The sequence below is a fragment of the Pelobates fuscus genome, chromosome 3, assembly GCF_036172605.1.
Source record: "Pelobates fuscus isolate aPelFus1 chromosome 3, aPelFus1.pri, whole genome shotgun sequence".
NCBI classification, from domain to species: Eukaryota; Metazoa; Chordata; class Amphibia; order Anura; family Pelobatidae; genus Pelobates; species Pelobates fuscus.
This window is the reverse complement of record NC_086319.1, coordinates 246,525,532-246,547,673: the sequence shown is the minus strand read 5'-3', so window position 1 is coordinate 246,547,673 and position 22,142 is coordinate 246,525,532. Positions and strand designations below refer to the sequence as shown.

Genomic DNA, 22,142 nt, shown 5'->3' with positions numbered 1-22,142 from the left:
CCCCCCTGGGCCCCTCATGCCTCCATAAATATAGCAAAATCTTACTGTATTCAAGCCTGAAGCTGTAACTCTGCATGCTGTTAGACGCAGAAAAACAAGCAGTCTGCTGACATCATTAGAATTGGTGGCCTGGTCCAATCACAGTGCTTCCCCATAGGATTGGCTTAGACTGACAAAGAGGCAAGTCAGGGGCAGAGCCAGCATGATTCAAATGCAGCCCTGGCCAATCAGCAGTTCAGTGTCTGCATGCAGAGGGAGGAGATACTGAATGTTTGGATGCATTTTAGGCAGCTATGACCCAGGAAGGATCTCTAACAGCCATCTGAGGAGTGGGCAGTGAAGGTATCACTAGGCCGTAATGTAAACACTGCATTTTCTCTGAAAAGACAGTGTTTACAGCAAAAAGCCTGAAGGTAATGATTCTACTCGCCAGAACAAATTCAATAAGCTGCAGTTGTTCTGGTGACTATAGGGTCCCTTTAACCATATTCATTGTCAGCCAGTTCACACAAGTTTTGTTCCCATACATCCCTCTTAAGTTTCCATACTTAAGTAAGAGTATGTGAAAAGTAGTTAGGGTTGCCACCTTTCTTGGAAACACATACCGGCCTTGCTAATTTGCATAATTAAATATGTATGGATGACATCACATGATGTAAATCACAAGGAGTGACATAAGAGAAAATGCTGTAAAATCACCAAAAAACTACTTAGTTTGATTCTGCTGTATAGATGGATTCCTGTGTCCCCATGTGTCTGTATCATAATGTCTCCCAATGTCCCTTAGTGTCTCAGTGTATGTCTCCTTGCAGCCTTTCCCCCCATTCCTTAGTTCGCTGAGCTGTAGGCTGTCTCTGCAGGGTGGAAGTTGCTATCTGGACTCTCTGTAGCTGCACCCCTGCAGATCAGTGAGTATAGATAGGCAGGGAGGGATATGCTGGAACTTCCTATCCCTGCCTGTCTCCACACACAGCGACCCCTACTGGCCAGTGCTGGTATTGCATAGCAGTCTCTTGTGTATACTGAGGAAAATACCAGCATTTGTATTGCCAGTATCACTGCTCTATTGGCACCAGCCAGGCAGCTTCAAATACTGGCTGTGCCAATAGAATAAAATCCAGGTGGAATCCCTAAGAGTAGTGTGTGGGGAAAAAAAATGTAAAAAAAAAAATTTCTTTTTTTTTTTTAAAATCAATGGGCCTATTCCATGGGCCTGGGCCTGGAGCTGCAGCTCCATCAGCCCCTATGTTAATCCGGCCCTGCCCGGTGCTCAGCTGCACAAGTATACAACATATGGAAAAAGCTAGCACTCAAGGACTTCAATAGGTAAAAAGTAAAAAACCTTTTATTCCAGTGTGTCAAAAAAGCAGGGTCGACGTTTCAGTCCACCGTTGTGAACTTTCCTCAGGACATCGATGGTTAATATTCACGTCATTCTTTGCAGTTGCATTGTTTTGTGTGGCATGTCATCAAGATATTACACGTATTGTCAGTTTGGTTTTTCTATTTTATTCCTTTACACCTCTGCAATCATTGTAGGATTTGACCTCTACCGAGAGTCCGATTTGAGGTTTCCAGTGGGTCAGTGTGGTGTAAACCTGTGGGGAGTATAAAAGGTGTGGTTGGGGGGGTTTGTGGGGTAGGCAGTCAGGTGATACCCGTGTGTGACAGTTTTTTGGAAACGTCTCGTGGACCATGGTTCAGTTTAGATATATAATATGGTATTTGACCGGGTGTCCCCTTCAATACTCTCGGATATTCCGATGGGAAGTAATTACTTTTTACTCCAAAAAAGCAGAATAATGTCTCAAAAGATCAACATGCTGTTATCCTACAGATTAACAATTATATACATGAATATTTCCCCAAAAGTCATCCATGTTGGAAAATTAGTTGAACCAATTTATTTTAATAGTAAGTAGAAAGCTACATTTCCAATAAATACTATTGAGTATTGCATTGTCAAGGAATGTAAGTGAAAAGAATGTCACTAACACACTGGGTTCCAGGCTTGACTAGGTTATATTTTTTATTGTGGCTCTGCTTTCACTCATATCTAATTAACAGGGGTGGAGATGTGATTAAATGACCACCAAAGTCTTAGTCTTGGATAATTAGTGCAATCTCCAGGCCTGAATCCAGTTGAACATTTGTGTTTCTTAAAAATCAAAATCCAAAAGAACTTTTGAATATGCATAGGGAGTTATTTTCAATATAAGTCTGAGCGAGAAAAAATATGGCACAATTGCCTTTGTTATCTTTCTGTTGTTGAATGTACTATTGCATATTATAAATTGCAGATCTGCTTCTTGGAATGTTTCACCCATTGTCCATGACAGCTAACTCAGACTTGTAGAAAAGAGACATACTGACTACAGTATTTCCATTTACAGTTTAAACATTTAGTCTAAAGTACACAAGGGTATGGAAAGGATGATGGGTGAAACATGTGCACACATAATTGTTGTATGGATTGCTATGTGTTCAGAGTTGGAAGCAGATTAGGGAATTAAGAATTCTGAGATAACTGCCCATCAAAGAATGTTACTGTGTGTCTGGTACAATGTGTAAAGAAAATATTACACATTTAGCAGAGTCCTTTTAATGTGCATCTGTAATAAATGATAGGTTGAATTGTCTATTCTTCCATTTCACTATTTTTTCAGGTCTGTTAGTACAGCATAACATTTGCTTTGCTGGCTTTGAATTCACTGCTTAGGGAATAGATGCACTGTTCGTATGCGCTCCTCATCACCCGTGTAGTCCTATTTTTCCCAACTTGCTGGCTGGCGGGCAAAAACCCACAGGGTAATTTTCTAAAGTGAGAATTCAAGGTGAATTCAAAGTGAATTTCAAATTTAAGACCAGAGTAGCTGAATGGAAACCATAGATGACTTAGAGAATTTTTAAACTTTGTCTATTTTGACCTTAAATTTCAAATTCCCTTTGAATTCAGCGTGAATTCTCACATTTGTGAATAACACTGTGAGTGTTAGCCCAAAGTGCACTGCCACCCAATTAGTCCAATTTAATCATCTACTTTCCCACCCTGCTTTTATGTCTTGCAATGTTTCAAGGCATGTTGGTGTGCAGAGAAAATAATTTCCTTTCAATTCAACTAATATCCAGAAATGTCACTCCTGGTCATGAATGCTAGAGCAAATCGCCTCAGGCAGGATAAAATAGCTGTGACTATAGTTGAATTGGATTTATTTTTCAAAATTAGCACTTTTTATAAAAGCACACTCCACTGCCCCAATGAATAAATAAATACATACATAAATGACTAGGTAGTTGTTATACCCACAATGAAAATAGTGTACATGTACTTATGCATTGTTTTAATTGGGGGCATATCTGAAAACAGCTTGCATAATCTGCATATCTTAATTTCTTAAGTCTTTGAAAGCTGTGCCATTCTAACCCCACCCAGACTTTCTGTAGCTGTCCAATCACAGACGTCCCAAAATCCAGGAAGTAACAGGACCAGGCTTGGCATAACAAGGTTAAAGGACCACTATAGTGCCAGGAAAACATACTCGTTTTCCTGGCACTATAGTGCCCTGAGGGTGCCCCCACCCTCAGGGACCCCCTCCCGCCGGGCTCTGGGGAGAGGGAAGGGGTTAAAACTTACCTTTCTCCAGCGCCGGGCGGGGAGCTCTCCTCCTCCGACCCTCCTCCTCTCCTCCCATTCGGCTGAATGCGCACGCGCGGCAAGAGCTGCGCGCGCGTTCAGCCGGTCTCATAGGAAAGCATTATCAATGCTTTCCTATGGACGCTTGTGTGCTCTCACTGTGATTTTCACAGTGAGAATCACGCAAGCGCCTCTAGCGGCTGCCAGTGAGACAGCCACTAGAGGATTTGAGGGCTGGATTAACCCATTTATAAACATAGCAGTTTCTATGAAACTGCTATGTTTATAAAAATATGGGTTAACCCTAGCTGGACCTGGCACCCAGACCACTTCATTAAGCTGAAGTGGTCTGGGTGCCTATAGTGGTCCTTTAATTTATAGAAGTTTCAATTTATTTTTAAATCTGCACTTTTTGCTAAATGAACATGAAAGAGGATTTATTTACTAATCACCAAATGCAAGTCAACTGAACAAAAACTGAATTAGAAACTAAAAGGGTCACTCCACACACCTAAAGCACTTTAGCTTGCTTTTAGTTTAAAATTCAGTTTTTCAGTTGACTACAATTTGGTGATTAGTAAATAAATCACTAATCCTTGGAGACACACATTTGATGAAGTAAAGAACATCCACGACATAGCTCATTGATTGGGAACGTGCAGATTAGATGAATCCAGATTGAAGGAGAAAGGAGAAAGTGTGAGGGGCTCTTAATCTACAGCCGGGTCCTCAGTCAATGTTATTTCAATCAATATGCTCTTAAAGAAATATGCAAGCACAATTGCTGTGTCCAAATATTGTTGTTTTTATTTTAGCATTAAACGTGACTGACGGTAACATTGTCCATACATGAATTTAGTATACATGGTGTGATTTTAGGCTAGCTGAAGGTCATGGGAGTTTTAGTCCAGACAGGGATATTTGCCAAAGGTTCTCAAACCCATTTAGGGCTAGGAAATTGATTTCACCTTGGCAGGAAGAAAAGGCATACATTATTTAGTTTGCAGTAAAGGATGTAGTGAATGAGAGGCAGAGTATGAATGAAATATGGCTAGAGAACTGCCCTGTATGCTGCACAATTACTATTCATGCTGTTATTAATGCTGTAGCCTGCACATTAAGGTGTACATTACACCATGGGCCTAAACATTGTCTAAATGCATGCTAACACATAAAGATAGGAGTATGTAATCATTAAACTAGCAAATCTGTATATGATGGCATATACAATATAATATTGTATTATATATATATATATATATATATATATATATATATATATATATATATATATATATAGCCTAATTGCTGCATAATGGGAATGTATGTAATAAAACTGAATAAAGTACAATTTCACCATTCATTGAGTAACTGATAACTTAAATGTTAAATAAACATAATGTAATTAGAGTAGCATGTAATGATTTGGTATTTTTATCATTAAAATGTTTTACTCACATAACTTGTACATCAGTGTTTCACAAAAAGAAAATATACATAAAAAAACATAAAGTTTCTTTCACTGGAAGAGAAAATAGCAATGTGATTTTATGCCGTCACTCGACATATATTATGTTTCTTACACCTTTTCCCTCTGTTCTTCACAGCTCACACGGGTTCCGGTTGAGTCCTGTGGACAGTATACTTCCTGTAGTGAATGCCTGGGCTCTGGGGATCCACACTGCGGGTGGTGTGTTCTTCATAACATGTAAGTTTTTTGATTCAGTTTCTGATTATAGCCCATCACATTAAAGACTACAACCTGTTTACATGTGCTTCTTTAATTCTGAATTTCTAGTCACTGGCATATTAAATGGATCCAGTAGTAGTAGTAATAGCAATGTTAATATGACTTGTAGAGATGAATAGTTGGACTGGCTTGAACTTGCAAGTGCCAGGTGTGAAGTGGCAGCATTTTTGTGGCTGATGGGGCTTATAAGACAGGTAGCTGTAAGGAAATCAAGCTTTAAAGAGAAGAGATCTTAAGTCTTGGCAGTGTAAGGAACAGTGTCAGTAGAAGACGACTAGGAGTGGCACACGCCCTGTGCCATTTTGTCATTTATTTGCCATTATATTTTTTGGGGGGCAGGAGTCATCCTCCTGGAGCGAATTGATAGAGGATGGATTTTGTTCCAAGTATTGATGCATTTTGGCTGACAGATTTGATTTGAAAAAAAAAATTCTAATGAATTATCCATATATCCTGGAGCTCTGTGTAAAATTTTGCCTACTGTGTGTCATTAAAGTTAAATTAAAGCAAAAGATGAGAACTTCTGTTTGAAAATTTAAACTTTTTTTTTTTTTATGATGGCTGTTTGGGTCATAGCCAAGGGAGATTTGACTAGGGCTGCATAAATACGGAACACTGTAGCCTTAATAATACAATCCTATGTTTCTAACACTATAGCGTTCTCCTCTTTATTTAGGTTTAGGGCCCTCTTCATCTAAATAAAAATTTTAATAAAGGGTATTAATTACCTTTTTTTTTTTCAAAGCTGAGATTGAATCCCTGCAGCTTCTCGATCCTCCTTATTTAAGTTTATTCCATTGCTTTTTAAACAGCCAATCTAATGCTCCTCCTAGAGAAGCATTGGGGATAAAAAATGCATGGATGGTCAGTGCTGTGAATACCGAGTTTGACTCAGTTCTCACAGCTGAAGTGCCTCCAGTGGCTGTCATGAAGACAGACACTAGAGGCATGTTTAACCCTGCAATGTAAGCAGTCCTATATCTACTAAACAGCAATGTTTTACATTGCAGGGTTAACATGAAATGACCACTTAATTGACTTGAAATGGTCTGGGTTCCTTTATCGGTCCCCTAACATCTAAATTGCAGTTAATTTAGCAGTGAGACTATACTGGCATGATCTATACACCAAAGCTGCTTCATGAAACTTAAGTTGCTATAATGCTTAGGGTATCCCTTCAAAATGTTTTATTGAGTTATGTATTGATGTAGTCTAAAAAGCCCTTTTAATAAATGTCACGGACTTAGCCCACTCTAGCTTTTATGCAGTATTTTTATTGTGTTTAATATAAAATAATGCAAGCAAATACTTTGCACATGGTGGACCCAGTTTATACTGAATAACTGTGTACAGGTACCTGCTAGATACGGCTTGTACTGTAGTATGTCATAATGAAGAAAGGTAGTAATTTGATATCCTTTGTAAACTGCACAAAGGGATTACTGGAGATCAGTGCATGTTCTGTTGTATGTGTTGCTGAGTAAAATTGACTATTGCAACTCTCTGACTCGATTTTGTGGAATTATGGATATAATCTGCTTATCTCCAAAAGCAATTGTTATGTCAATTCCTTTCCCCTTTTATAGATCACTATAAAAAGTATAGTCTGGGACTGTGGCTTTCTCCAAGGTGGAACAAATTGAGCACTGATTTAGTCCATTGGACAGAAGAAATATAAGATTGGGCTACTTGTAATAACCTCTAAATTAAAGCTCTTGGTTATCTTCTTAGTATCCGGATATGTCTCCTCTGGTACTTATATTGAGTTATGGACATAGTCCCTTATGACCACCCGTTGTCTTGAGTTAAAAAAGATGCAAAAAACATATCTGCTGTAAGAAAGACATCTAGCTGTAGGGACATCTGTTTCATGCTAAAACAAAACAAAATGTGATTAGATAGAAAGAAAGTGACATGGATAAACAGCAGTATTAATACAGATGTACATGTATTATTATTTATTTTTCTATTTAATATATGCTACCTGTGGAGAAGCGGTGTATTAGATAAAGCCTGGGTGCCAGGGTTATTAGAATTCGACATGGGAAAATGTAATTATAATTAGCATTTAAATAGCAGACGAGTATGCCAATTAAAGTCCCATAAAGATAAATTTATATAACACGGGAACAGGATATTAGGACAAAAATCAGTTTATTTTATTTGTCATTTGCATCACTTTACCGCAGATGATGGAATATTGATATACATAGAAATACACTTTCTAATGCTACAAATTATCTTTGTAGGTTTTAGATGCTTTTAATGAGGATACAAGGTCATTTTAGTATCATTACCTTAATTTTTGTTACATAAAATCAGCATATTTTCTGGTTACAGTTGGACAAATGTTTCCACCCCATTACTTTGTATTTCCGTAATACAATGAACAGCTGGCAAAAGTTGTATTACTCCCATGAGCCTTTGCTACAGGACGAGTGTAGATTTTTGTGGCAACTTCTTTGCTTCATTGCTTTAAGTTTTGATTCCAGGATCTTTGTTTCGAAGGCACCATGCCAAGGGTCTGTAATTAATTTCCATGATCTGTTCCAGTTCTACATTAGTAAAGTCAACTCTACTGAATGAGAGCTTCAAACTACAACTGACATATCCTATATTCATTTATATTTTAACAGAAGTAATCTGCAGGGGCCACCTCTACATCTTTTTATTCCTAAATCTCCAAATGGTCATATCATGTTTTCATATCAATTACTTTAAACTCTGAAAGTCAGAAGGGCATCACATTTAAGTAGTTATTAGATGAGACACATTATGGCTCCCAATAAAGTCATACTTAAGTCCATCTAGAAAATAAAGGTGACTTGTGTTGTGTAACAAAGTAACATAGTAATCTAGGTTGAAAAAAAGTCCATCAAGTTCAACCATTCATACATCTGTTTTCGTGGTTAATCCAAGAGAAGGCCGAAAATAATTCCTTCTTAATCTCAATCACACATGTCTTTGGATCAACACACTGTTTCCACCTGCATTAATTATTCTACTTTACAATATTCAGATTTTTTTGCAAAAACATCCAAACTTTATTTTAAGAATCTCTGCAGAAACTATTAAAACAACCTGTTTAGGCAAATGATTGCACATCCGTATTGTACTTACTGTGAAGAATCATTTAATTTGCAGTAGGTAACATTTCCTTTCATCAAGAATGGCCTCTTGTTCTGTGTACAGGGTTAATGATCAGATTGCCAGATTGCCGTTAGTATTAATCCTTTATAGATTTGTATAGGGCTGTTTTATCTCCTATCTCCTATCTTATGCCCATTTTTTTCTAAAGTAAACAGTGTCATTTTTTTATAGACTTTTTTTATAACTTTTATTTTTAAAGTATAACTGCACTTACATCCACAAAATATTTCCAATTGAACTCTCCTTTACATTCAAGGCCATTTACTAACTAGGCGTTGTTGGAAATCCAAAATAATTTATATTTAAGACCAAAGTAACCAAGCTGGCAGTATTCTTCAAGTCAACAATGCTTTCAGTTTGTGTACTTTGTATTTAAGCCATTCTCACTTTAGTATGTAACCCTGTTTGCCAGTTCAATGTAAGCTTCTCAAATGAGGAGATATGAATCGGAGCGATGGACTATGGATCTACTGTGGAATTTGTTCCAAGCAGACATTTCAAGCATAACCTGGCATTAAAAAGAAATTAAAAAGGAAATGATAACACGGTGTGGCATGATGACTTTTCATGTGCTTCTGAGTGACAAAGATGCAAGAATACCACTCATTGCCTTTCCTTCTAGCGGTCATTAACAAGTATGTAATTAATTAGTTTTTGCTCTGCATCTACTCAAAGGTTTCACAGTGTGAGGTGACTTGCACAAGATCCTTTTATATCATTCGTATTGCTCTCCAAACCAATTAATTTACAAACTGGAATACTTCTGATCTTCATAGGGAACATCACTGCCACTGGTGCTATTATTGCAGATTAAAATATCACATAAAATTACGCAGTTACTGCATGAAAGACTGTATCAAGTGTAAAGATAGCTTTTATTTTTAATTTTTAATTGTTATATATTAGTAATGATACTGTTTAATAAATATTAAATAACTCTTCTTTGTTATATATATATATATATATATATATATATATATATATATATATTTATTATTGCAGCATTTTATCAGAATATATTAGTTTTCTTTTTAAATAGTACAAAAAAAATTAAAATTACATTATCATTGTAAAACTAGCATGCCTTACATTATAGTGATCCCTTTTGGATAATTACAGCCTGCAATTAATACTATTTTAACATTACATTTATTCCACCAGTTAAATCTTATACCACTCTTTCTTCCTTGTCTGATTCTACTGGCCATTAAAGAGTTAACTGCTGTTTAGTGGGTAAAATAGCAAAAGGCAAAGCATCAACAGTAACAAAGTTGAAGCCACGTCTACTGGTCCTTAAAAGCAGCTCTGAATCACGGCCATGCAGTGACTGATAAATCATTTAGATGATGTGAAATAAAATCGTGGAGCTTGGCTGCTAGTGGAATCTCTTGGGATGGACTGGAGCCTGCCAGATCTAAACATTAGCTGGCATGGAGTAGATTCTATGCCTAGGTCTCCTACAATTGGCAGACCAAGGGCAATGTCAAGGACAGAGGTATATCACTGAATCTGACCACAAAGGTTATTTGGAATTAATTGGAAGAGGATGATATTGCCATGGAAAAAGAAGCAATCAATAGTGTTTTAAAATGAGAGAATGGTGACTGAACATTGGGGAAAGTCATCACAGGACAACAGCAACATAAATGACACATCTATAATGTTATGTAACTTGTTTATCACAAAAATGGTCAAGTTCAATGGATGGAATCTCATCATATTGATAAAAAAACATGTTTTTTAGCCTGTTCTACTAAATGCAAGCATGGCATACAGGGATATATAAGAGACACGTAACAGTAATTGTTTTTTTTGTTTTTTTTTTTTAAGAAGGATTATCCTGTATTCTTAATACAGTAACCTGCTATTCAGGCACTGTTTATGTGGGCTTGTGATCTTATCTTAGCTTGCTAGGCTCTGATGAGAATTTATTTATTCTTGCAATGGTTATTCTTTAAGCTCCAAATGAGGCTCTGATGTGCCTATTTCGACCACTAAATTGCAATTCAGGTATTCACTAAAGCCATTTCACGGTCTAATCTGGAGATTAGTGCTAAATGTACAAGTGCAATATAGAGCAATACTGTATCTGCTGAAAAATGAGTTTGCAAATGTCAGATTTACATTTATCAAACACAGGATTGTTGCATATTTTGGAGCCTGTAAAATACAAACAATAATTTCTAACGGTATAGTGACCTACTCACTTGGTTAGTGTACCAGCATTCCCATATGAGGGAAAGTAGTAGTTTATCACCAGGAAAGCATTGGTAGGCTACTGTACATGCAAAATAAAATTCAATTTCTCTAGGAAACCATCTGAGTGAATAGCCAAGTTGAACTCACCTATTGTAGTGGTAGTGTCTCTAGTGGCAGTCAGTTTGACTGCCTCTAGAGTCATGTTAACCCTGTGATGTAAACATTGGCGTTCCTGCAAAATGGCAATGTCTTCTGTTGCAGGGTTAAAACTGCAGGGGCATGGCACCGAGATCACGTCATTAAGATGAAGTTGTCTGCGTGCCTACAGAGTCCTTTTAAATACAGAAACATGTACATTGTACATTGGCACTGTCTTCTCTGAACTTAAATATGATCAAACTTATTACATTTTTAAAGTGACAGTTCCCCATCAAATCAAGTTCTGTGACATAAGCATAACACATGGGGATAATACAACCGCCCTTCCCACTGCTTTTCATAGGAAGCTGCAGCTTGGCTGGCTAATTGTGGTGATATTTGTAATTTAAAGTATCTGTAGTGCCAGTGATTGCCAATTCCTTGATATCACTAAAATAATACTCAGTACTGTTTAATGAATTCATCATTTTAGTAAATACAAAACTGTCAGATGTTCAACGCAGAAACCCAAAACTGTTTAAAATAGAAACGCATTGTGAAGAGAACATGGGATTTTTTTTATTAATAGATGATGTTAGCACAATTTAATATAGATACTCTGAATTAAAGAGTTAGCACTGTGTTACAATAAACCCTACTGCAGAACATGTTCTACATTTTAATGTTTGCTGAAGACTCCCTGGATAGCTATTTAAACTAATGGATAGTATTGCAATGCAGTGTACAGAAGCGATTAATAACAATAGCTCAAGTGAAGCTTATTGCTAGATCTTTAACTCTTTTAATACAGCCTGTGCTTTAATGCTTAGTGATTAACCGTATAACCGAATACTACAGGGTGGGCCAAAATTCAGAGTAGAGTTTGAGGAGTCAATAACTTTTTTTTTTATTAAGGAACCAATTTTATTGATAGTACATACAATGTATGTGTAACATATGGAGATTTATTTGACTAGGTACGCAAGATGACATCTTTGCCTTGCAAAATTGGGATCTTTCCATTGGATTGTTCATAACATTAGTTAATGTTTGAGATTCTAGCTATCGAATTTCTGCACAGATATGTTCCTTGAGTTGTTCAAGTGTACGTGGTTTGTTCAATACACTTGTTCCTTCAGATATCCCCACAGAAAGTAATCGGAAAATGAAAGGTCGGGCGAACATGGGAGCCAATTAATCTGGGAATTTGTTGAAATTATCCGCTCACCGACCAGTTGTCTCAGGAGGTCTATTGTGGCCCTCGCTGTAAGGGCAGTAGCCCCATCCTGTTGAAACCACATTTCAGGACAATTTTCCACTACACGATATAAACATTTTCAATCAGATCCGGATATCTCACACTAATGAAATTTCACAATTTTTAATTTTAATGTTGAATCCATGTTGAATCTCCCAAGACTCAGCTATAATATGTACCTGCAACAACAAAAAATGGAACTACAGGTGGAATCCTACTTTTGATTTTGGCCCAGCCTGTAGAATAGTCCATGATGCTAGAAAAGATTGATTCACTAATTTGTAAATTGGCAATACATTTCAGGTCAAAAATAGCCTATATTGGAAAAACGCTAATTTTAGCCTATGTCCTTCTTAAATCCCCACAATAGTTGATTTAGTGAATATAGTTCCATGATATATTTACTATTGTGCTGTGATCACATCGCTCTATACCAGAAACCTTGGGGCCAAATACCCCTTGCCAGGCCTCTCTTGAGTATTTACCACTGGCATGATTGAGTGTTCAATTTAAGCAGTCAGTTTCCTATATGATTTAATACTGTTACAAAAAAGTATCAAATTATATATCTACAGAAAACACTATTTTAGTTTATGGAAATTTGTGTGGATAAATAATTTGGAAGACCTTTCTAACAGTATTAAATCATTTTGAAAACCTATTAAATGGAGACCATATAGGTCTGCATGGTTCAATGTGCCCTACTGTTTTTTTTTTGCCATTTATAGGTATATCATCATTTTATAATACTTTTAAAATGACATTTACAGCAAAAGACTAAAATATTTCCTCTATGTTTTTTACATCTCATTTTTTTTCATAAATAGATATGATTAAATTCCTAGAGCAGTATATTTTTTTCTTATCTTTTCCTTCTTACCCTTATATTTTTTTTTGCGTTTTAAATTATTCCCAACTTTTTGGCTGCTGGCTTTATGCCTGGTCTAGAGAATACCTACACTGTCTGTTCGTAGAATGCAATATAACCCGTACAGCAATGCACGGTCTAATTGATTGACCCTAAATTTACCTTTCTTGGTGAAAGTCTTCTGAATTATAGCTAACAGCGTTCAGGTAACTCAAGACATCTACAGAGAGCGAGATAGAATCTCTCTCTCTCTTTTTAAAACCGTGTTGTGTGGTTGACTTTCAGTCTGCAGAACGCAGGCTCCGTCTTTGATTTCGCTTTTCTCCTTTCAAACTTCTTAGCTGGAACCAGAGAGGGAAAGAAAAATATGTGGTGCATGATTGGACGGAAGAGAAATATAAAGCCTTTTGTTTGTCTCTGATGTTTGTAAGAGGGTGGGCTAAGAGGCTGTCTTTTCAATGCAAGCAATGAGATATAGAGAGCTCATTATTGTGCAATGTCAGAATGGCTTAGAAAGTGAAAATAGCCATCTCTCTCCAAACTACTCAGGTCACAGTGGCATTCAGTCACTTTTGAAGTAGAGCTGTATTTGCATGATATTAGTGAGTGCTAGGTTGTGCATTCGATTACTGGCCCTGACAAATTCCGCTGCATTGTTTGGAATTTGAATATTTTGGATATAGCAATACATTGTGACCTACAGCATATTTAGTATTAAAAATGTTAAATTCTTGATGTAATATTCCATCAATATGCAAATGTTATCAGTTCTCTATTTATGCACAGCAAGCATTTCAAACTCAAAGTCTAGCATGGGTCACATAAACAAAGTTTAAGTTTATGTGGGCCACAAAAAAAAAACCTTACATTTTCATAGAAACGCAGGCTTATTTGGAAAAGTACAGTATAAAAAAAAAAAAACATCATCCCTTTACTAAACCACAGCACCCCCCTATACTAATTCCTAGTCCCCCCCCTCTACTAAATTTCAGTCCCCTCCATATACTAAATCCCAGCACCCCCCTCAAGCCAACAAGCAGACTCCACTCACATTGCCGCTGCCAGTATGCGACTCCGGAGTCCGGCATCTGGTATACCCCAAATGATGCCGTCCGCACCCTGTGCCAAATCCGATCCTTCACGCTACTTCTTGAAACCCTGTGAAGGTGGAGCACGTCGATGTCATGTCGGAATGTGACGTGGCATTGCGTGCCTCCATGCACCTCCAGGTCCTCCACTGTCCAGTCGCAGCCAATTCATCACTGACCAACACACACACTCACTGACATACACACACACTGACAGATACACAGACACACTGACATACACACACTCACTGACAGACACACACACACACAGACACAGATGCTCACAGAGAGACACTCACAGACAGACACTCACAGACTGATAGACACAGACAGAGACACACACACATACACTCACTGACAGACACACAGACAGACACACAGACAGACACTCACTGACACACACACACATTAACAGACACTCACTGACACACACATACTCATGACAGACACACACACACACACGCACACACTGACAGACACACACACACATTTACACATCATTTTATTTATTGCTCCCAACCTTTTGGGAGCTGTTGTGGGCCCTCTTCTATCTGGAGATCTCCTTCCTGCTTTCACTGCTCCCTTGCGCGCAGTTTAGTGATGCCAGGTGCTGGAATATGACATCATATTCCGGCACCCATCATTACTATAGACGGCGCGAGCAAGGGAGCAGGGAGGAGCAGGAAGGCTGAGCTCCCTCGCTGCTGCCAGGAACCTCTCCTCCCCGGCCGGGTAACTTTCAGCATAGTAGGCACCTGCAATGTGGAGAAAGCAGGTACCTACTCTACTTTAACACTAAGCATCCACTTGAGGCTCGCCGGGCAGCAAAGATGTCCATTGTGGACCGCATGCGGCCCGTGGACTGCATGTGGCCCACGGCCCGCGAGTTTGACATGTTTGACATGCTTGATGTACAGGCTTCATTTGTGTGTGTGATTCTCTTCAATAAACAATTCTTATAAATAGATTTAAAAAAAAACAATCACCATCAAGCCTTATACTTAGAAATAGTCTGAAAAAATATAATTTTTGTAATATTTTTTTTTCTTCACACTACAAATTAAAACAGTGTGGCTTTTGTGAAAGTAACTAGTAAATCATTAAAATGACCTGAGCAATATTTAGAAATGACTATAGTTTTAAACGGGCAGCCATGTATAAGCTGCCAAGTGTGTATTTGCATGTGTGTCTATGTGTGTTTACATGTTACAAAGATACATAGTTACATATCTTAAAAGAGACATGCCTCGAGCGTTCAGGCTTTCTCACATCTATTTTTTATTTTTGCTGTTGATCCAAAAGAAGGCAAAAAAAAAAAAAAAAACTGTTTGAAACTATTCCAACTATGCAACAAACTAGGGGAAAAAAAATCCTTCTTGATCCCAGAATTGTAGTCAGATCCCTCCTTGGATGAAGAAGCTATTACCCCACATATTAAAAATGACATCCCTGAATATTATGTTTTTGGTTTCCACATTAGCTGGTATTCCAAGTGTTGTGGAATTAAATTCAATCAGAAGACTTAAAATACATCACAAGGCTGAAGTTTGTACTAGGAGGAAACTAGAATAACAGTTATGAATACATCCATAAACCACTCAAAAGTTGGCCATGTGGCCTATGATGAGTCCAGAACCCCTCAATACACTGTTAGCCATAAAATATCCTCTCTCTATACGGGTGATCAGTATACAGATGCCCAGCTATCTAATATATAGGTTACAGTTCATATATGTTGGTTATGACACTAACAGCATAAGTGGAGAGTGCTAAACTGCATACATATCCTGTTTACATTCACTTGTCTCCCGTGTAGTTCGTAGCAGTTTGCAAACTATTATGAACATTTTTTTTTTCAGTTTGTGTGTATAGATTGCACATACAAAACTTTGTTTCTGATACATTTATTATGTGACAGTAATGATGGATGGCCACTTAAGTGTGACCAGGTCTGTAAAAAGTGTCATTTTTTTATCTTGATCTTTTTTTGGTCCCAAATTCTGAAAGATTTTTGCAGGAAAAAAATGATGGTTTGACCTTCACACCTTTGCTTAGCATTCCCTGTGACATAATACATTGTTTCAGGGATTGTGGCAAACAGTATTAACATTTTTGTTTTATAGGTGTGAAATAACTGCCTGTCATGGCATGAAGGGGTGCTGCCCTGCAACAGCACTGTCCCTTTAAGTGTGGGAACCAACTTAGCAGAGAAATAATTCTAGGACACGATAAATGGAGTAATAAAGAAAATGTATTAAGGCAAACCAAAAGGATATAGATAATATATACAAAACAAAATATGACAATGCCACAAATATATAAATATATACAATAACCCAATATATACAATAGAGCAGGCAGAGTCCACGATAGTCCTAGGCAAAGGTAAAGGCTTAGTCAGGTTAGTGCAGCCACCAAGTACAAGATGAACATCAAGGGGCAAAGTCCTAAGCAGGTCACACAGAAATAATGCAGCAAGGTCAGAATCACTGGAGAAGGAGTCTAGACAGGAACATTGCAGGCGAACACTGGAACAGGAGGCACAGGACACAGGACCATAAGGACATCGGAACACCAGATCAGGAAACACAAGATACTCAGGATACTCAGGAAACAGGAGCCAAGATCACGGGAGCCAGGAAACAGCAGGTACAGGGTCAAGGATAGAGGATAATGATCTGACAGGGAGTGAGGGGAGAAACCAGAATATATAGGTGCTAAACAAGGGCCAGGTGTAGTGCCTAACGAAAGGAAATGAGAACAGTGCCAAACAGAAAGAGTGGTGAGTGCGAGTACTGCACGAGGGCATGTCGACTAAGGAGTGTCGTGACACTGCCTTATGAATGATTTATGGTAACAATGTACAGTACTGGGGCTTTTCAGTTTTCAAGTAGGGGATCTATATTGTAATCCATCGGTTGCCAAAAGGTAAGCTTGTTGCAGAACTACAACCGTTCATTGATTTTTATCAGCTTTAAAAAAATTTTTAAGGTTGAAGCCATGTATAAGCTACCGAGGTGTATTATTTAGCAAGCAAAAACAAAACAAAAACAAAACTATATAGACTCAGCAAGGATTTCTGAAAAATAAAAGTGAATAAAGAAACAAATCAACCCAGTATAACTAATTGCAAACTAGCCAAGACATTACAACAAACGTGTGTGCCTTGATTTTCCTTTTAAGGGTTTCAAAGCATCACAGGAGCTGGAGTTGTACCTGTTTGCTCCACTAAAATATAAGGGTTTCTTTTTAAGTGACCCCATACATATTATATATTGTTTTCTAAAGGACAGAAACAGCTTTCTTTTAATATATACCTAACACAAAATTAAGTGTTAATAAAATGTAAAAGAAATGTGAAAAAAAGGGGGGAAATGCATTTTTTCCAAAATCTTTGCGTAAAATTTTTTTGCACATCCAGTGCAGCTAAAGAAGAAGAAGATAAACTCAAAATAGATTCACATATAATAATAATAATAACAAAGTATTTAACCAGGAAAGGCATATTCAGATTACTCTGGTTTTCAAGTGCATTCTGGGGATGTTAACCCCCCCCCCCCCCAATGCTACACCAACTTTACTCCTTACCCTATGCTTACACAAACTCTAACCATTTACTTACCCTAACTTATCCCTAAACCAGCATTAACTCTAACCCTGCATTTACCCTTACCGTACCTCAACACTAACCCTACATAAATCCTAACCATACAACAAACCCCACCTCTAACCTCACCCTTAATTCAGAGGAAACCCTCTTCTAATGTCAGTATATCAACAGATACGTTTTGTAATTAAAACAGTAGAGACTGGTGTGCGATCACCAATTGCTGGCTGTTTTCAGCATGAAAGGGAGATCCCTCCAGCATGTCAATTATACTGTGATCATTGTTAGGCAACTAGAGGTAGAAAATAATTGCTGCTTAATGTGATCACTTAGCCATAGTGATTTCGATGAATTTAAAGGGCTGTACTCATTGGGTAGTGTAGAACCACTAAACACATAGCAACCACAGGCAGTGGTGTATTTACCATGAGGCTGACAAGGCATTTGCCTTGGGCGACACTTTCAGGGGGGCGGCCCCCCAAATGCCCTGGCAAATACCTTGCCAGCCTCTTGTCTTGAGGGTGCACTCTTGTCTTGGGCTGGCCACCTCAGGCCCCCCATAGGTTGGCATTACCTGATCTGGGAAGCAGGTGGTGAGGGAGCACTGTCCCTGCTCAGCTCCCTTGCGCGCACCGCAGTGATGCCGGAGCCAGAATATGACATCACTCCGGCCCCAGCATCACTGAGAGCTGTGCAAGGGAGCTGAGCAGGGAGATCAGAGCTCACTCACCACCTAAATTGACCACACGCCTGTCCCTCCGGCAGTTAAAGGATCCTCACTGTACCCCATGGAAATGGAGAATCCACTCCAGCACTCCAGCAAAGGTATAGAGGCTGGGTGGATTGAATAAAATAAAAATTGTTAGTGTGTGTGTGTCAGTGCATCTGTGTCTGTTAGTGAGTGTGTTAGTTTGTGTGTGTGTGTGTCTGTTGGTGAGTATGTTAGTGTGTCTGTTGGTGAGTGTGTTAGTTTGTGTGTCTGTTGGTGAGTGTTTGTGTGTCTGTTAGTGAGTGTGTGTGTCTGTCAAAGAGTATGTGTCAGTGAGAGTGTGTATGTCTGTTAGTGAGTGTGTTAGTGTGTCTGTGTCTGTTAGTGAGAGTGTGTGTGTCTGTTAGTGAGTGTTTTAGTGTGAGTGTGTGTGTTAGTGTGTCTTGTGAGTGTGTTAGTGTGTCTGTGTTTGTTAGTGAGAGTGTGCGTGTGTGTGTCTGTTGGCGAGTGTGCCTGTTAGTGAGTGTGTGTCTGTCAAAAAGTGTGTCAGTGAGAGTATATATATATGTTAGTGAATATGAATGTTTGTCAGTGTGTGTCAGTGAGAGTGTATGTCTGTAAGTGAATGTGTATGTCTGTCAGTGTGTGTATGCGTTTCTGTCACTGAGAGTGTGTATCTGTCCGTCAATGTGTATATCTGTTAGCGAATGTGTGTGTCTGACACTGAGTATATATCTGTCTGTCAGTGAGTGTGTATGTGTGTTTGTCAGTGTGTGTCTGTCAGTGAGTATATGTGTGTCAGAGTGTGTTTGTGTCTGACAGTGAGTGAGTGTGCATCTGTCAGTGAGTGCGTATGTGTATCTCTCAGTAAATGCGTGTCTGTGTGTCTATCGGTGAGTATGGATGTGTGTCTATCAGTGAGTCTGAATGTGTGTCTATCACTGAGTGTGCATGTGTGTCTGTCAGTGAGTGTGCATGTGTATCTGTTAGTGAATGTGTGTGTCAGTGTGTCTGTAAGAGGATGTGTATGTTTCAGTGAAAGTGTGTGTTGGTTAAACAGTGTGCGTGACAATCACTGTGCATCTGTCAGTGAGTGTATGCCAGTGTATGTCAGTGTATACATCAGTGAAGGCGTGTGTCTGTCAGGCAAAGAGCGTGTTGGTTTTTAAAAGGAAGACAAATTTAGAAGGGGGAGGGTTGCCTGAGTTTTGCCATGCCTAGGGCAGCACAAAACCAGAATACACCACTGGCAACAGGCATTTTAATGCCCACTTAAGGGCTTTTTGCAGCGTTCACTTTAAAAATAGCCCTTGGTAATTAATACCTGGGCCTCCCTGGTGTGAACAGGAATTTAACCCTGCTCACACCAAAACACTAACAAATGTTATTATACCCTAACATCCTTAAAACCCACACTCTGTAGGACATAATGACACTTCCAAACGTCCTAACAGGTTAAACATTCAACAAGTTGTGTTGAGCGGACCAATCTTGCAAGTTTTAGGTCAAATTACACAAGTTAGAAAAAGATCTGTCCCAGCATAGTTGATTTCAAATCCATCTCAAATTACTTTCACACAAATATTTGGAAATATGTGCAGCCTTTCTTTTAAAAAGAAGGATGGTTGCAAAAGTTGCCGAATTGCTGGGATCCCTGTTTGCAACTAGTCAATCAGCATTCACCACCCTGTGCTTTAGTTTTATAGAAGGTCAGCATTTTTTGAGTTTAAGGAATCTCTCCCCAGTGCTATATTCAAATTGTTGTGTGTATCTATCCAATCTACAAGATCATTTTCTCAGCACAGCCCTTCCATTTACATGAACAGTTATCATCAATCTCTGTGAAATACATCACTCTGGACTGGAAATGTAGAAAACAGAAGATTTATTTGACAGTGATCACAGCAAACAGTAATTCCCTTGTAATCATGGCTCAGCAACATACATCTTCCCCTTCCTAGCATTTGATTTATTTATTTATTTATTTTGGACTGCATTGCTCAAAGACTGTTTTGGGCTGATAGGGTTGATAGTCTATCCATAGACGGTGAGGGGATTGGTAGTCCATCAATGCCTTTTAAAATTGTGATATGTTTCGAGGCTGTGCAGAATATGAAGCAGCCTTAGCAGGATTAAGTGCCTGTTAACTTAAGTTACTGTTGCTTTAATTAGGTCAAAGTAATGAGCAGGCTTTGCTAATTCTCTGCAGGTGCCAGGTGTCCACAGTAGACATGACAATGTGTTTGTAAGGACAGAAAATGAATGATGGCGACAGTTTCCAATTTCATTGATGGCAAACGTTCCACTAGCTAGCAGACTGACCATCAGGCATGGACAATACAGCCACTAGGGGGTGCATAACTAGTTAAAAACAATCATGTGGGTTGAATTGTTAAATGTCCCTCATAAACGAAAAAGTATTTTTAGATGGTCAGCCTTCATTTTGCCAAAGAGCTCTGATTGCTGTCAATCTATCCCTGCCCCTTAGGCACTTAGCAGTAATAACAGAAGCAATATTGATTCAGAGTGTCTGTGAGCAGTGCCGTGATGCAATCAATGGCAGCGTGTATTGCAGAGTATGGAAGACGTTTCTGTGATTAACTTGTAGGACTTACAAAGCTCGGACATAAAATTGCTTTTAATGATGACAAGACAACATTATGCATGCAGTTATTTGAGAATGAATCTGTTACTTAGTTTTAGTCATATGATTGTATTTAATATTTACTAAAGCCTCTAACAACCAGATGCTGTTGACTGATGAATATGAATCTGCATTTAAGATCCTGGATGCCAATGAGGGTGAAGCGTAGTAGGATTTACTTTCAAACACTCTATATAGGAGCATGCCTATTTACCAGGGACGTATAAAACAGTGATTAAGCTCTAACACCTGTGTTGATCCAATGTGGAAATACGCACACACCTTTATCTATCTGTATTTATCTATTTACTTACAGTAAGCAAAATATGTTTAATTACACCTTAACTTCAATTTGTTTATACTTTTACGGTGTTGTTAATAATTTGCAGGTTCAGTTTATCACACTGCAAGTCTGGGGTGAATAATTACACAGGATATTACAAGTGAAATCAAATAGTGTCTAGGATTTTGCGCTATTAACAGGCTTGTCACATCCTGGTGCCATTTTAGAGCCACAATGATGGCGGAAACAATGGTTACTTTACTTGTATTAAATTACATTTTAGTGTCAACAGCTGGTATTTTGGGACTGATTTTAAACTTTATTGTTTTCATTCATTGCACATAAAATTGACTTAATAAAGCAGTTGTTCTGGCATTCTAATTGCTTTTCAGTCACATAAACGGTGTCAAAGAACTCCTCAAGGGCCAGATGTGTAAAAAATGCTAAGATATTTCATTTATAATATGTAGTAATAGTTTTCAGTTTTGGTTTAGTAAGCACGTTAGAACTTGATGAGGTGTACAATGACTTGTATCAGATGGGGATCTTATGTCTGGAATTGAGGCAAACCTGTTTCACTTTGATTTAAATAATCACAATTAAAACAGGTAGGCACACTCTAATAAGCTAAATAAAGAACAGTAAATAACAACTTATCCTGGGTGCTCACTCGTATAAGGCCGTATTCCAAAAAGGCCAAAAGAATTGCATATATTACATAGACAAGGAGCACAACCCCATGAGTATATGAAAAAAAGTTTATTACATGGGTCAAAATAATAGGCTTTCATACACAGTATCAATGCATAGAAAG

General features: G+C 38.2%; 1 protein-coding gene across 1 annotated transcript in view; it reads left to right on the top strand.

Annotated features, from left to right (window-relative positions):
- The window catches only part of PLXNA4 (plexin A4), a 673,785-nt gene that overhangs the window by 400,512 nt on the left and 251,131 nt on the right, over positions 1–22,142 (top strand). Inside the window, exon 5 of the mRNA XM_063448298.1 lies at positions 5,242–5,342. Within this exon, the coding sequence (XP_063304368.1) occupies positions 5,242–5,342 (101 nt within the window). The remainder of the gene's footprint in view (positions 1–5,241; positions 5,343–22,142) is intronic.